Source organism: Rhinolophus sinicus, linkage group LG18 (assembly GCF_036562045.2).
Source record: "Rhinolophus sinicus isolate RSC01 linkage group LG18, ASM3656204v1, whole genome shotgun sequence".
NCBI lineage: Eukaryota > Metazoa > Chordata > Mammalia > Chiroptera > Rhinolophidae > Rhinolophus > Rhinolophus sinicus.
In genome coordinates, this window is record NC_133767.1 from 1,750,230 (window position 1) to 1,762,764 (window position 12,535).

The 12,535-nt window shown below is 50.0% G+C and overlaps 1 protein-coding gene across 1 annotated transcript in view; it reads left to right on the forward strand.

The window, feature by feature from the left end:
* The window catches only part of USP31 (ubiquitin specific peptidase 31), a 51,486-nt gene extending 42,169 nt beyond the window's left edge, over positions 1-9,317 (forward strand). Inside the window, 1 exon segment of the mRNA XM_074322568.1 lies at positions 1,176-9,317. Within this exon segment, the coding sequence (XP_074178669.1) occupies positions 1,176-2,737 (1,562 nt within the window). The 3' untranslated portion in view covers positions 2,738-9,317.
* Positions 9,318-12,535: the final 3,218 nt, after the last annotated feature.

Genomic DNA, 12,535 nt, shown 5'->3' on the forward strand with positions numbered 1-12,535 from the left:
TGCTGACTCGCTGCTGCTCTAACATAGGCCTTGGCCGTAAGTGCCAAGCTCCTTTCTAGCTCCTGATGTGGCGTGAAGACTTGACCAGTGACTCTTTGCTTGTTTATGGAGGATATTTCCAACGCAGCCTTTCAACTTCGAGGCTTTGAACTCAGGGTCGTTTTAACAGTAAACCTAGACGTGGTTGCCCAGTCTATTTGTAAACAGCACAGCTGGAAAATCGATGCCCTCTCGAGGATCCCCATTACCCCGTGATGCTGGTGGTACCCACAGAATAGCGCCCGTCTACTCGGCTCTCACACTGACAGTTGCACAAGACTCCACAGCTGCAGCAGCACGTGTCTGTAGGATTCCTTTTAGAATATTTTCTTTGGAAGTTTTAAGTCACTCAGAATAGGAGTCATGTTGTTCTAATTGAGAATTTTCCTTAAAAGCTTTAAGTCACTCGGGATAGGAGTGCGTTATCTCTTTAATTCTTTCCACGGATCTGCTTCTATAGTCAACGGTGACAGGCCAGGCTGCACGTGGTGCTGAGTGTGGGGCCAGGGGCTGTGGCTCTGGTGTCAGCTCTCCCTCGTTAGTTGTGTTATCTGGACCGAGGACCTCACTTCTGCGAGCCCCGACATCCTTGGTGAGATGAAGGACCTGGTTCAGTAACTCGCATTTGTGGAGCTTTGTGGAGTGGCAGGTGCCTTGCTGGGCACAGGACTGGGAGACTGTATTTCATTCTCATGGTGGCCCCGTGAGTTAGGACAGGGGTCAGCCCATAGGCCAAATATGGCCCCTGCCTTGATTTTAAGTAAGGTTTCATTGGAACGCAATTACGCCTATTTGTTTATGTGTCACCGGTGGGGTGGCTGCTTTCATTCTACGGTGGCCCGCAAAGCCTAAAATATTTACGATCTGGGCCTTTACAGGAAATATCTGCCGACCCCTGATGTGGAACAAGCAGGGAAAGAGGTGCTTGCCGATCCCCAAGTTAGAATGCCCCTCTTTTATAGACGAGGGACCGGGGCTCAGAGAAGTTGAAGTCGCATGGCTACTGCTTGACCCCAGACATACGGGCTCTGAAGGTCACGCTCTATCATTCCACGAGACTTGCCTGCCTTCCATCTTTACAGGTTACTGGGACTTTTTTCGGTTTAGTTTAACAGTGTTCTCTTTGCTGCATTCAGGAGGTTTCTCAGCTCGACCATTTGTGAGAAGTGTCCAGCGTCAGAGCTTGTCATCCAGGTCTTCTGTCACCAGCCCCTTGGCCGTCTCTGAAAGTTGCATCCGACCTTCTTGGTCCCTGTCTGCTAAGCTGCAGCTGCGGTCCAGCTCTCCTTCCCGGTTCTCAGGGGACTCCCCGATTCACAGCTCTGCCTCCACCTTGGAGAAGATTGGGGAGGCGGCGGACGACAAGGTCTCCGTCTCTTGCTTTGGTAGCTTGAGGAACCTTTCGAGCAGTTTCCAGGAACCAGGCGATAGTCATAGTCGCCGAGAGCACAGGGCTATGGGCCGGGCCCCTCTGGCTGTCATGGAAGGCGCCTTCAAAGACGAGTCAGACGCCCGCAAGTTGAACTCCAGTGCTGCAGACACACAGAGCAAACACCCAGCACAAGGGGACCGCTTGCCCCCCACCTCTGATCCATTTGATAACAATAACCAGATTGCTTATGTGGATCAGAGTGACTCTGTAGACAGCTCTCCAGTCAAAGAGGTGAAACCCCCGAGCCACCCAGGCTCCCTCTCAAGGAAACCCGAGAGCACAGCCCAGAGAGCCCCCAGCTCCAGAGGCACATCGGAGCCAGATGGAAGCTCGCGGAAGGGGCGGTCCGTCTTGGCCAGCCAGGAATCATCTCTGTCAAGTCCATCCCCTTCTTCTCCTGTTTCTGGAAACATTTCTGTCAAGCCGCCCCGCACCCAAAGCAGAGCGGAGTCTTCCAGGGCCGGTGGGCGGCACCCCTCCCCGGCCCGTCCCAGGAAGGCGTCGTCCTCCTCAGCACAGAGCCCCACGCCCTCCCCGTCCCCGCAGAAGCCCAAGCCAGCTTCTTCCCTCACTTACACGGCTTCCTCCACAACTGCCAAAAAGGCCTCGGGTCCTGCCACGAGGGGCCCCTTCCCACCCGGGAAGGGCAGGACTTCAGACCGGAGCTTAAGCAGAGAAGGCTCCAGACAAAGCCTGCTTTCGGACAGAGCCAGTGTCAGCTCCAGCTCCAAACCCAGCTCCCCTCGGGTGAGCCAGGCCAGGGCAGGGGAGGTCCGAGGGGACGGAAGGCACGTCAGGAGCTCCTCGATGGCCAGCCTGCGCTCCCCCAGCACGAGCACGAAGGCTGCTCTGAAGAGGGACAGCAAGTCGGAGGAGAAAGGACTGTCCTTCTTCAAGTCGGCCTTGCGACAGAAGGAGACCCGGCGGTCCACTGACCTTGGCAAGACGACCTTGCTCGCTAAGAAGGCCGGCGGGAGCTCTGTCAGGTCAGTCTGCAGGAACGCCGGGGACGACACAGCAGAGAAAGGCCAGCAGCCTCCAGGTTGCCAGCAGCCAAAGGCAAGTACACTTGTGAAAGAGCAGCTTGTCTCCAAGGACCCTGCTTCTGCGAGACACTCCCTGCTGGCCAGTCGCAAGGCCAAGGCCTCCCAGCTCGGCTCTGGGACACCCTCATCTCCTGCTGGCGGGCCGTCCAACGAGAAACCCTCCAAAAAGTTACCTGCGAGCATGCCAGCCTCTGCACGGCCTTCTCAGAAACCTCAGTGACACCTCCGCGCTCCCAGCGTTTTGTCTGTAAAGATGTTTATTTATTTAGAACCCTCTCCCTCCCACCAAAGCCCTTTGCTTTGTTTTGTATTTTTTAGGTTCCGTGCCTGACTGTGTGTGTATGTGTGGGGGTGAGTTATGTGCGCACGTGTGCAAAATTCAATTGCAAATTGTTAAAAGCGTCGCCTTATTCTGCCATTGAACCAAATAACAGCCATAGGCAAAGCATCGATACCTAGCTAACTGGAAAAATTATAGACGATACCCTGGACGGTCCCTTTAGCAACTGTACATATTTCTTTTTAGAGAACTTTCATGACTTCTGTTGGATACTGGGGTTTCCAAACCTGTGAACCAGTTAAGCTATCATTAGTGTGCTCTGTAGAAGGATGAATTATTTGACATGGGTTTCATCTGAGCAGGATTTGTTCTCCCTGCAGATTGTCATGTGGCACCAGGAGTTCTAAAAACTGTGACACTAACAATGAAACAAACCGAGAGAAAACTTGCTTTCTGCACTTGGGCCCATCTGCCAGTCTTTGTAAAGGGCAATATTTTAACACTAATGTTTCTCAGGTACATACTCAGCTGTGTAGGGTGGATGTGTATCAGTAAAGGGTTACAGGGGAAGGTGGCCTGTCGTGACTGTCATTTCTCCTACTGCCACAGATGAGAGTTTTTAGAGGTAGAAATGAAGTCTTTTACCACATTCATATCTGCAAAGATGTGTGTCCCGGAAGCTGTCTTGATGCTTGGTGCGTGTCCCAAGAGATGGCACATTGGATAGCCAGAAAGCCAGTCACTAGTAGTAAAATGTTTTTTCCTTCTAAATTTGTTAGCTAAGACCGTTGGGATTTTGAGATGTCGTAGAGCAGTTACCACCTTTGAAAGATGCCCGAAAAAAATGGATTCTCAACTGGATGCGTGACTCTGTACCGTTTTCCTCCTCTGGTGTTGCTTTCTTCTGTGTTAGAAGTTGAAAGCTCCATGCCCCTCGCCCCCACCCGCCCCCGCCCCCGTGTGCATCCCATGTTGCCTTGTCTTGTAACTTGGAGGGGAAAGAAGTGGCCTAATGCCACAAGTCAGTAATGGTGGAAGTGATGGGTAACTGTCACACGCACACTTCTGGTCCTGCCTGTCGAGCTCAGTTATGACTGCTTTTCAGGAACTCATTGATTTCTTCTTTGTGCGTGAGACTTAATCTCCTACGAGAGCTCAGCCAGCAGGATTGGAGGCTGTTCCGCCTGGCACTGTCCGTGCAGGTTGCATTTCTTGTTTAGGAAAAAAGGGAACCTCACAAAAATCTCACAGAGCCAGATACATAGTTTTTCAAGCTTGTTGGAGGTATCCTGGCAATTTTTAGCTTTTCCCAAACCCTTTTTCTATTTTTATTTTTTTAAATGTCGAGAGAGTCATGGTTCTGATTCTCTTTGAATAGCATTTGTCACTTTGCCATGAACTATAGCATGCTAAGTTTATATGCTTTTAAATATTAACTTTTCTGTTTGAATCATAGACTCTTCAAGTTTTTCCGGAACTCTCGGTGTACAGACCCATTATAATCCCCCTTCTCAGTGTGGCTGTGTGAGAGGTGACTAGACCACATGCACATGCATCGCTGGGGATTCTGCACTGCCTTTTTTTTTTTTTTTCCATGAATACCTCTTGGGAAACGTTCCCAGTAGGTTACTTATCTTAATTTTGCTGCTAATTTGAGCATTAGCAGGTAACTTGAAAGCCTGGAGGCCATATATGTTGAGGGTAGCTGGAACTTTCAACCCTCGTGATATTTAAGACTTACGTATTCAGCCCTGTGAGCGTTACCATAGTGCTCCACGAAGCGTACTGAACACAGCCCATTCCCCTTTGCGCTCAGCCCTGCCTCGCTTTCACTGTGCAGGCGTCTGGTTCGCCAAAGCAGCACCGCTGTCTCTGTAGTGGGATTGCCAGTGACCGGCCGCCTGCTGGGACGCCTTCTCCACGGCACATCAACAGCCCGCCCAGTGTTCGGCCGCTGCTGTGTGTCTGTAGCACTTTGATTTCCTGGAACAGATGCCGCACATGTGGGGTCATCAACATCAGGAATTCAGTGTTTGTCTACTTTGAACCTGTCCTCTTTCTTTTATAGGCAAATCGCATTTGAAATCCGTCTGCAGCTCTGCGAAGTCTTAGAATTATAGTTTTGACTACACAAATGGTTTTGATAACACCTTCTGCAGGGGGGTTCCAATCAGTTAAGCATTACTAGAAACTAGTTTAATTTTCACAGTGCTAAATATTTTTATTCTTGACTGCTCCAGGAATGGATTTTCTATTTTGTCTAGTGTCTTAACAAAACAAAACAAAAAAACAACCAACTACAAACTCCTTTAATTTTCCATGGGATCTAGAAATAAAATTTCAGTATCTATAAACTGTATGTCTATGGAGTTTAGTCCTTGTTTCAGATTTACATGGAAAAAATCAAGTAGTACGGCATTGTCCAGGCATCTGGAAACTATTATATCTCTGTGCTTGGTAAACTTTGAAAAATTTTCTGCTTAACTGCTAGGTACAGTGTGTAAACCACAGAAAAGGATATTTTGCCCCAAAGTCTGAAGGTGCTCTCAGGGTGTAAAATATGGGAAATTGTTACTTGGTTCAGTTCAGTTCTCTGATGGGTTAGGGACTGGGTGTTTGTTTTGTTTTCTTTTCCCGGTGATGTTTGGCACAATGAGCATACATGTGTTTTGGGGTTAAAAATCGTCTGTAAGGATGGCAGAGCTGGGTGTCTGGCTGATAACCAGACGGGCCTGACTGGAGCAGTCATTTCCTGGGAGGCACAAAGTAATCACCAACCATAGTGTTGTATCTGTAATGTCCGTCTGCTTTTTAAAAACGTTTATTCCTGATTCCTTACCCGGTAAACGTCCGTGCACTGAGGACGTATCATTCCTTGAGGTGGCCCCACCCCTTGCCTTGTGGTCCCTTCTGTGGCGTGGAAGCACAAAGAAACTTAAGCTCATGTCATCTCCAGACACCCCCCCCCACCCCCCACCCCGTGTATTTTCTCAGCCGGCAAGCGGCCTGTGAGTCAGCGATACAGCGCTGGCCCAGCGCCCGCGGTGTGGGAGCGTCCGTGGTGGTGATGTACGGCCTTACCTGTCAGCTGCCCTCGGCTTCTGTAATCACTCCCTCGGCATCCGTTTGTTCATTCTGCAAACATCCGTGGAGGGCCTGCACTGCTTGTGTGGGCAAAGCTGCTGGTTTCTGGAATGCGCTGTGGCTGAGCAGCCCCGGGAGCGCCACCGCCAGTGTCCTCCATGGAGGAACAGTCCTCCCGAACAAAGAGAGCGAATGGCTTCTGGTAACTCGCTGGAGGCTTCTGCCCCCCCCCCCCCCCCCCCCCCCCCCGCCCAGCACGTCTGTCCTGTTCAGGAACCAAACGTGCCCTTGTGCGTCTCTGCAGACATTCTGTGCTCACGTCCACTCTCACACAGCTGCCTCTACTGCGTAGGGGTTGGAAATCCATGGCGAGGTCACTTGTCATTAGAATTTGGCCACCCACGTCGGGATGAGATGGATATGGGATTTTTTTGGTTGGGTAGAGAGAAAACTTGTCATCCCTCTAAAGTAACTATCCGGAAAAAAATCGGAGCAGTCTGTAAAGGACAGTAGTGGCCGCCTTTAGGGAAATGGGCAGAGAAGAGCTATGAACAAAGCTCATTTATTTCCAATAAACATGTTTTTGAAAGTAGACTGCCATCTGACGTTCCACTTCCTTCTGACATATTACGGAACAGCTGACGTTCTTGTTTTCGCTGGAGGTTATTATAATTACTGGATGTAAAGATAATTAGTGTTTCTGGGTTGGAATTCTGAGGTAATACGCAAATCATAAGCACAGTTTCAATAAAACACATTCTGGGAGGTGGGTTGGGCTTCGTATCATTTGGAATTAAAAAGAGCAAAACTTGCTGACAAGCCAGTGCCTGAGTCCCAACCATAAACATACGGAGTGTCTGTCACTGTGCAGGCGTCTGTGTTTAATTCCATGCAGTGGACATTATTGCTACACCTGAAGCGCATTTTGGGGGTGGGGAGGATCCTGTGCTTTTCTTTAAATGAAGTCAGTGTCTCACCCTGCCTTTTGGTCAACTCCGAAAGTGTGTGCTGCAGCTGCATTTTGAGCCTTCCCAGTCATTTCCCCCAAGTAATGAAAACAATTCCGCATGGCCTCCATCTAACCCGGAAAGCATGGCCTCATACTACCTATGCAAGCAACTAATAAAACATATCGACTGCACTAAATGGAAGGGTTTTTTTGTTTTGTTTTTTTAAAAAGGTACCTCTTAGATTACGGAGCTCTATTTTCAAATTTGTAGTTTTTTAAATGTGGCTTAATCGTCTGTCTTGACAAGTGTGAATGTGACTCCGTGCTTTGCTCTGCCCTTGTTTCTTCCGGCCAGTTCTGCTCATTGGGTAGATTGTTTAAGATAAGGGCTGGGCAAGCAGGGGTGGGATTGGATGTGCACACTGGTTTATATGCTGTATTGAGCTTGAAGACTTCCTAAAGTATTTTGTTCTAAAAACAACCTGCCATTTTGTATCGATTGTAATTTTTTATATCTCATAGGGCTCTGTCATGGTCACAAGGAGAGAATGTCTTGGCTCCACCAACCATTTTAACTTGCTTTTGTGGACATTTAGACTGTTCTGGAAAGCTTTGCGATTCCCCAGCCAGCCAGCCCCTGCTCACAGGAAAACTAAGCTCGTGGGGTTTGTGCTTGCCTCGTAGAGGGGGCTGTGTTCTAGATCCATCTCACATTCGTTTTAATCTGGTGTTTCCCAGTTTCGGGGAGCAGGGAGGCCCATAGTAGACCTGGGAGGCTTTTTCAGATCTCACGTGGACTGTCCCCAAGATTGTGTGAAGCCTCTTCTGAATGACGTATCTGAGGTTCTGATACGCAATGTTCGTCACAGTCGCCTGGGGAACTTTTGAAAATAGCTGGGGCCATCCCACTCGCGAGCGTTTGCTCTAATGCATACATGGGTGGTCCCCGGAGGGACCACACATGTGAAAGCTCCCACGTGTTTCTGATGCAGAATTGAGAAGCTCTGTGAGAGAGTGGGGGCGAGACTCACTGCGTGTGACATACTCAGGAGCCGCTCAGATCCCTCTGTCGTGTTGGAAGCAAAGATGGGGAGCCACTGCTATCAGCCTCCTGTTTGAAGTAAGGGGGTGGGGCATTTGTGATTCCCAGGGAGGCCCAGGCTGGAAGCTTGGAGCATTTCGTGGGTGGCCCGGCAGTCTTGAGTTTGCTGAGGCAGGCAGTGTCCCTGTGGGGTGTGTCCCTCCTAGAGCCTGTCCCGTGGTCCCACAGCAGGGCCAGCGCCTTGGCTGGTAGGGACGTCACTCTGAGTTAGTGCTGGCATGACACCTTAGTGGCCCAGGGGAACCTGTCCCGGCCTTTGATAGTGCAATGGTTTCTTTCCAGTTGCAACAGCGGACCCTGGGCTGTTGCCAGTTTTCCTATTTAGCTCCTTTCTACTTACCCAGAATATAGTTTCAGGAATTATTTTTAAGTTTAAAAAATGAATGTGAAGCATTTGGAGTCTTTTATTTTGGGTAAACCGCATTGGTAGGTTTTCATGTAATTTAAAAAAATCAAAGAACAGTCATCCATAAATCGGGCTGTTACTGATGGGGGCAAATGAAATTTACTTTTAATCTGTGGTGAGCTGAACGCAGTATACCATCCTCAAAATAACCGGCCGTGTGTGTCAGGTGGTTTCCTACTGAGCATTATGCTGCCTACAAAAAAAGAAAAAGAGAAAAAAACACACGACTTCACTAGTGTTTTCAGCACTTTAAGGTGTAAAGATATAAGGAGAAATCCAAGTTGGAAGTGTCCGTTTAGAAGGGCCACCCAGCGCAGTGAGACCTGTCGTAGTGGAGGAAACGCAATATGAAATTACTTAGGTGCTACTCTCAGTGGTAAGGGGTCATGATGCCAGAGGGGAAGGCAGATAGGGCATTTGCAAGGCTGAAGCTCTGTGTGTGGGGGCCTTCCACATCCCCACGGACGTTCCCTGCAGGTAAGCTCACCGACTGTGCCTCTCACCACTGGTTAAAAGTGAATTCAAGCCCCATTACAGAAACAGCTTCTCCACTGATCGCTGCGGTTTTTACACTGGGATTTCTATGCTCGTCTTAGCCGCGGCGTGTCACGCCACTGTACACAAAATGCCTTGGTGTTGTTCACGCACTACTCATAGTGATTCCTGTCTCATTTTCTTCTGTGGTTGTGCGGTAACATGGAAGGTAGGAATAGATCTTTCCTTGAGGCTGGGAAAAAAGCGTATCGTACATTTTAAATTATTTTAGAGCAAATGCATGAGATGTGTCACTGACCTCTGTTATTTATTTGTATGTTTTATTCATGGTGTATGCACTTTTAAGAAGCAGAATTTATATTTTTGTGTTTACAACGTTTTATTTCTGGAACAACAGCTGATTATTTAGCATACAGTTGGAATTAAGAGAAAAGTGGAAAATGTAACAAAATACAATAAATTTATTATGTGACGCCCTCTTCAATCCATATTCCTCTTTCTCCCCCTAGCCAACCTCTGTGTTTTCAGTGTTGACTAACCTTGGAAATTAAGCAGGTGTTTGCACTGCACCAGTGTACACAACATGCCTTAAAACCGTAGTGGTAAATGAAAAACAGCAAGTCACAGAAGGATGCATAGAGACACTATGTAAATTTTTAAGACAAATCACACCGATGCTTCTTTTTCCCAATCAAGGATTAATATTCCCATTTTCTCCACCAGGCGATTTGTCGGGAACTCACATTCTAATTCAATTCCAGCGGCGTTTCAGGATTTCATATTCTTCCCTGTTTACCACACTTTTGTGAGGGGAGGAGATAGTGGAAAAGGGACCATTTTCTGGATCCTCACTTGCCCTGATCGTTTCGTTTTGAACCATCCTGTTGTGACCAACTTGCCCCGCTGTCCTGAGCACAGCCCTCCCTGTTGAGGCTGTTATACCACATATGACCACACGGGGACACCAAACATCCCCACTATTGAAACCATGGTACAAAGCCGGGCGGGCTTTCCTTAGACTCTTGAAATGCTTGTTGGTTGCTGAGGGGTGCTGGTCAGTGAGCAGGGGTTCCACCTCCCATCAGTGCCTCTGCGCTGCTTCTCCCAGGAGCTGTGGAATCAGGTCACAGGGCAGCGTCGTGGCTTAGGGTTGGGGCAGGGAGACGGTTCTATCCCAGGACAAGTGTTGGACCTTGTGCCATGAAGCCCAGGGTATAGCACTTACAAACCTCTCTGATTCTAAACGGTAAGCTCCTGCTTTAGGTTCTGTTACAGAGCTTAACCGGTCGTACATGGATTATTCACGAGGCTTCCTTATGCCCAAGAGTGTTTGCGTGTCGTAAAATACACAGATTTAATAGTTGTGCAAATATTTGAGGATCATTCTGTCTCCTTAGAATTTGGAGGGTTGTTTTCACGTATCTAAATGGCGAGAACCTCCCTGTGCACTGACTTTTCCCTCCTGGGGGAAGCAGAGGCTTGCGGAAGCCCCTTGCCGTGGAGCTCACGCTCCCGTGCCCAGGGAGTGGTTACAGGCTACTGTAACTGCAGGATGTGCCTGGAGGCCTGTCCCCTCCCAGTGTCCCCTTTCTCTTTCCCAGGCCGGCTCCTGAGTTCTCCCAGGTGGATGGTTCGGCTTCCCTTCTTGCAGGTTTGTTCTAGGCCTTGAGCGGTCTCTACACGGGTCCCCTGGTAGGTTTCCCGTCTCTGGGTTGGTTGCGTCTGTCTCCTGTAGAACCGTCTGGAACTCATTCTGGAATTGATCTGGTTTTAACCATGTTCTTCACCCCGGACAACACTTTCCACACAGAGAGGGGGCAAGGGCTGTCTTCTCCCGGTGTGACACGGTTTTGCATTGTGCCGTACAGCCCAGAGGCCTGGCACCCCATTTCTTGGAGGGTTCAGGGACATCAATTTGACTTCCTCTTCGGTTTACAACAGCTCAGTTTTTCCTGAAGAAAGTGAGGAGATAAGTGACGGAGACCAGTGTCATCAGAACCAGGCTCCTTGCCCCGGCAGCCTCTCTGATGCTTTCCTCTCCGGAGGAAGAATTCACAGAGGCCCGCCATGTGCGGATGTGTTCCCGGGAGTGGACGGTGTCACCATCATTCCTGCAGAGGGGGAGGTGTCCCTTTACTCTCCCGCTTAGAGTTGAAGGCCAATCTTTCTGCTTAGCCGTGTGTGCCCAAATGCTAGGGACACAACCGTACCCCAAGGAGTCTGCGGTCAGGTTGGTTGACAGATAATTAACGTTTCGTGCCATTTACTCATTGCTCTGTGCTCAAAGCATGCCAATTCCAGCCCCTTCTTCCTGTGTTTGCCTAGAAGCCTGTCTCTCACATGCCTCCCTGTCTTTCCGACTTGACTGAACTGTCACCAGCTCAGCGGGGCCTTCCCTGATCACCCTTCTAAAACATTCATGTTCTGTCTGTCCTCCCTACTTCACTCTCCATGTCACTTATCACCAAGCATCACGGCATGTGTGCATGTAATACAGTCATCCCTGGGAACCTGTGGGGCACTGGGCCCAGCACCCCCGTGGGTGCCAGAATCCACGACGCACAAGTCCCTTCGCCGACATGGCGCAGTCTGTGCACGTAACCTACACACACCCTTCAGGTACTTACAACACCTGACATCTGGGATGCTATGTACATCGTCTTTACACTGTGCTGTTGAGGGCATTAGAGGAGACAGTCTGTGCGTGTTGGACAGATGCAGTGTCACAGGCCTGACTAGCTCCATAGTACACGGCAGCGAGAGTGGAACTTGCTTTCAAATATTTTCCATCCGTGGTTGGTTGATCCCGCGGATGCAGAAAGCCAGGGCCTGACTGCTCCCAGGAGGGCAGAGGGGTCCACCTGCTCTGTCTGCTCTGCTCACAGCTCTTTCCCTACACCTGGGGGAGTGCCAGGCGCACGCGGTCGCTCGGTGACCGTTCACCCTGAGGACCGGTGGACTGGCCTGGGCCTGTCACGTAGCCGTGCTGAGTGTGCCTGCCTGTCCAGGAGAGGGCGAACCTGCATCATAGAGTTGCGGGAGTGTGATGGGCATGAAGCCAGTGCTGGGCGCAGAGCCTGAAACAGGAACTGCCCAGGGAGAGATGCCAGTCACAGTAACAACTGAGGGGTGGGGGGAGGGGCGGGCCCTCAGGGAGATTTACGGTGGGAGGGGGTGTGTTGGAGCATAACGCACACGCTCCAGGCTGGGAAAACTGCCTGGAAACCCCGGGAGTCCGATCTTCCTGGAACGTAAGGCAAGAAACGGTGCAGGGGGAGGCGGGGTTGGCAGAGGCCGCGTCTACAGGGACCCTTCATGACTGAATTCATTTGTCTTGAAGTAAACGAGAATCCAGGAAGACATTTTAACTTCGGACAGGGAGGAGATCCAGTTTGTGTCTTGGCATGGTCGCCATGGCAACGATGTGGTACCCAAGAGCCCTGTTAGGAGGTTGTTATGGGAACCTGGGTGACCTAAAGCACTGTTGGGTGGACAGAGAGGAGGGGAGCTCCTGGAGGGGGGACGTGCTCGGGCCCCTGAGGCTGGCGGCTGGGTTTGAATTCTGGTACCAGGACGTCCTGGCCGGACAACCTTGGGTAGGTTACTTCTCTCTGCCTTGATCTCTTCACCTGTAAAATGTGGTGACAGCATCCAGGTGGTCACTGGGGGCGGGGGGGCTTCATGGTTGGTTGATTTATATTT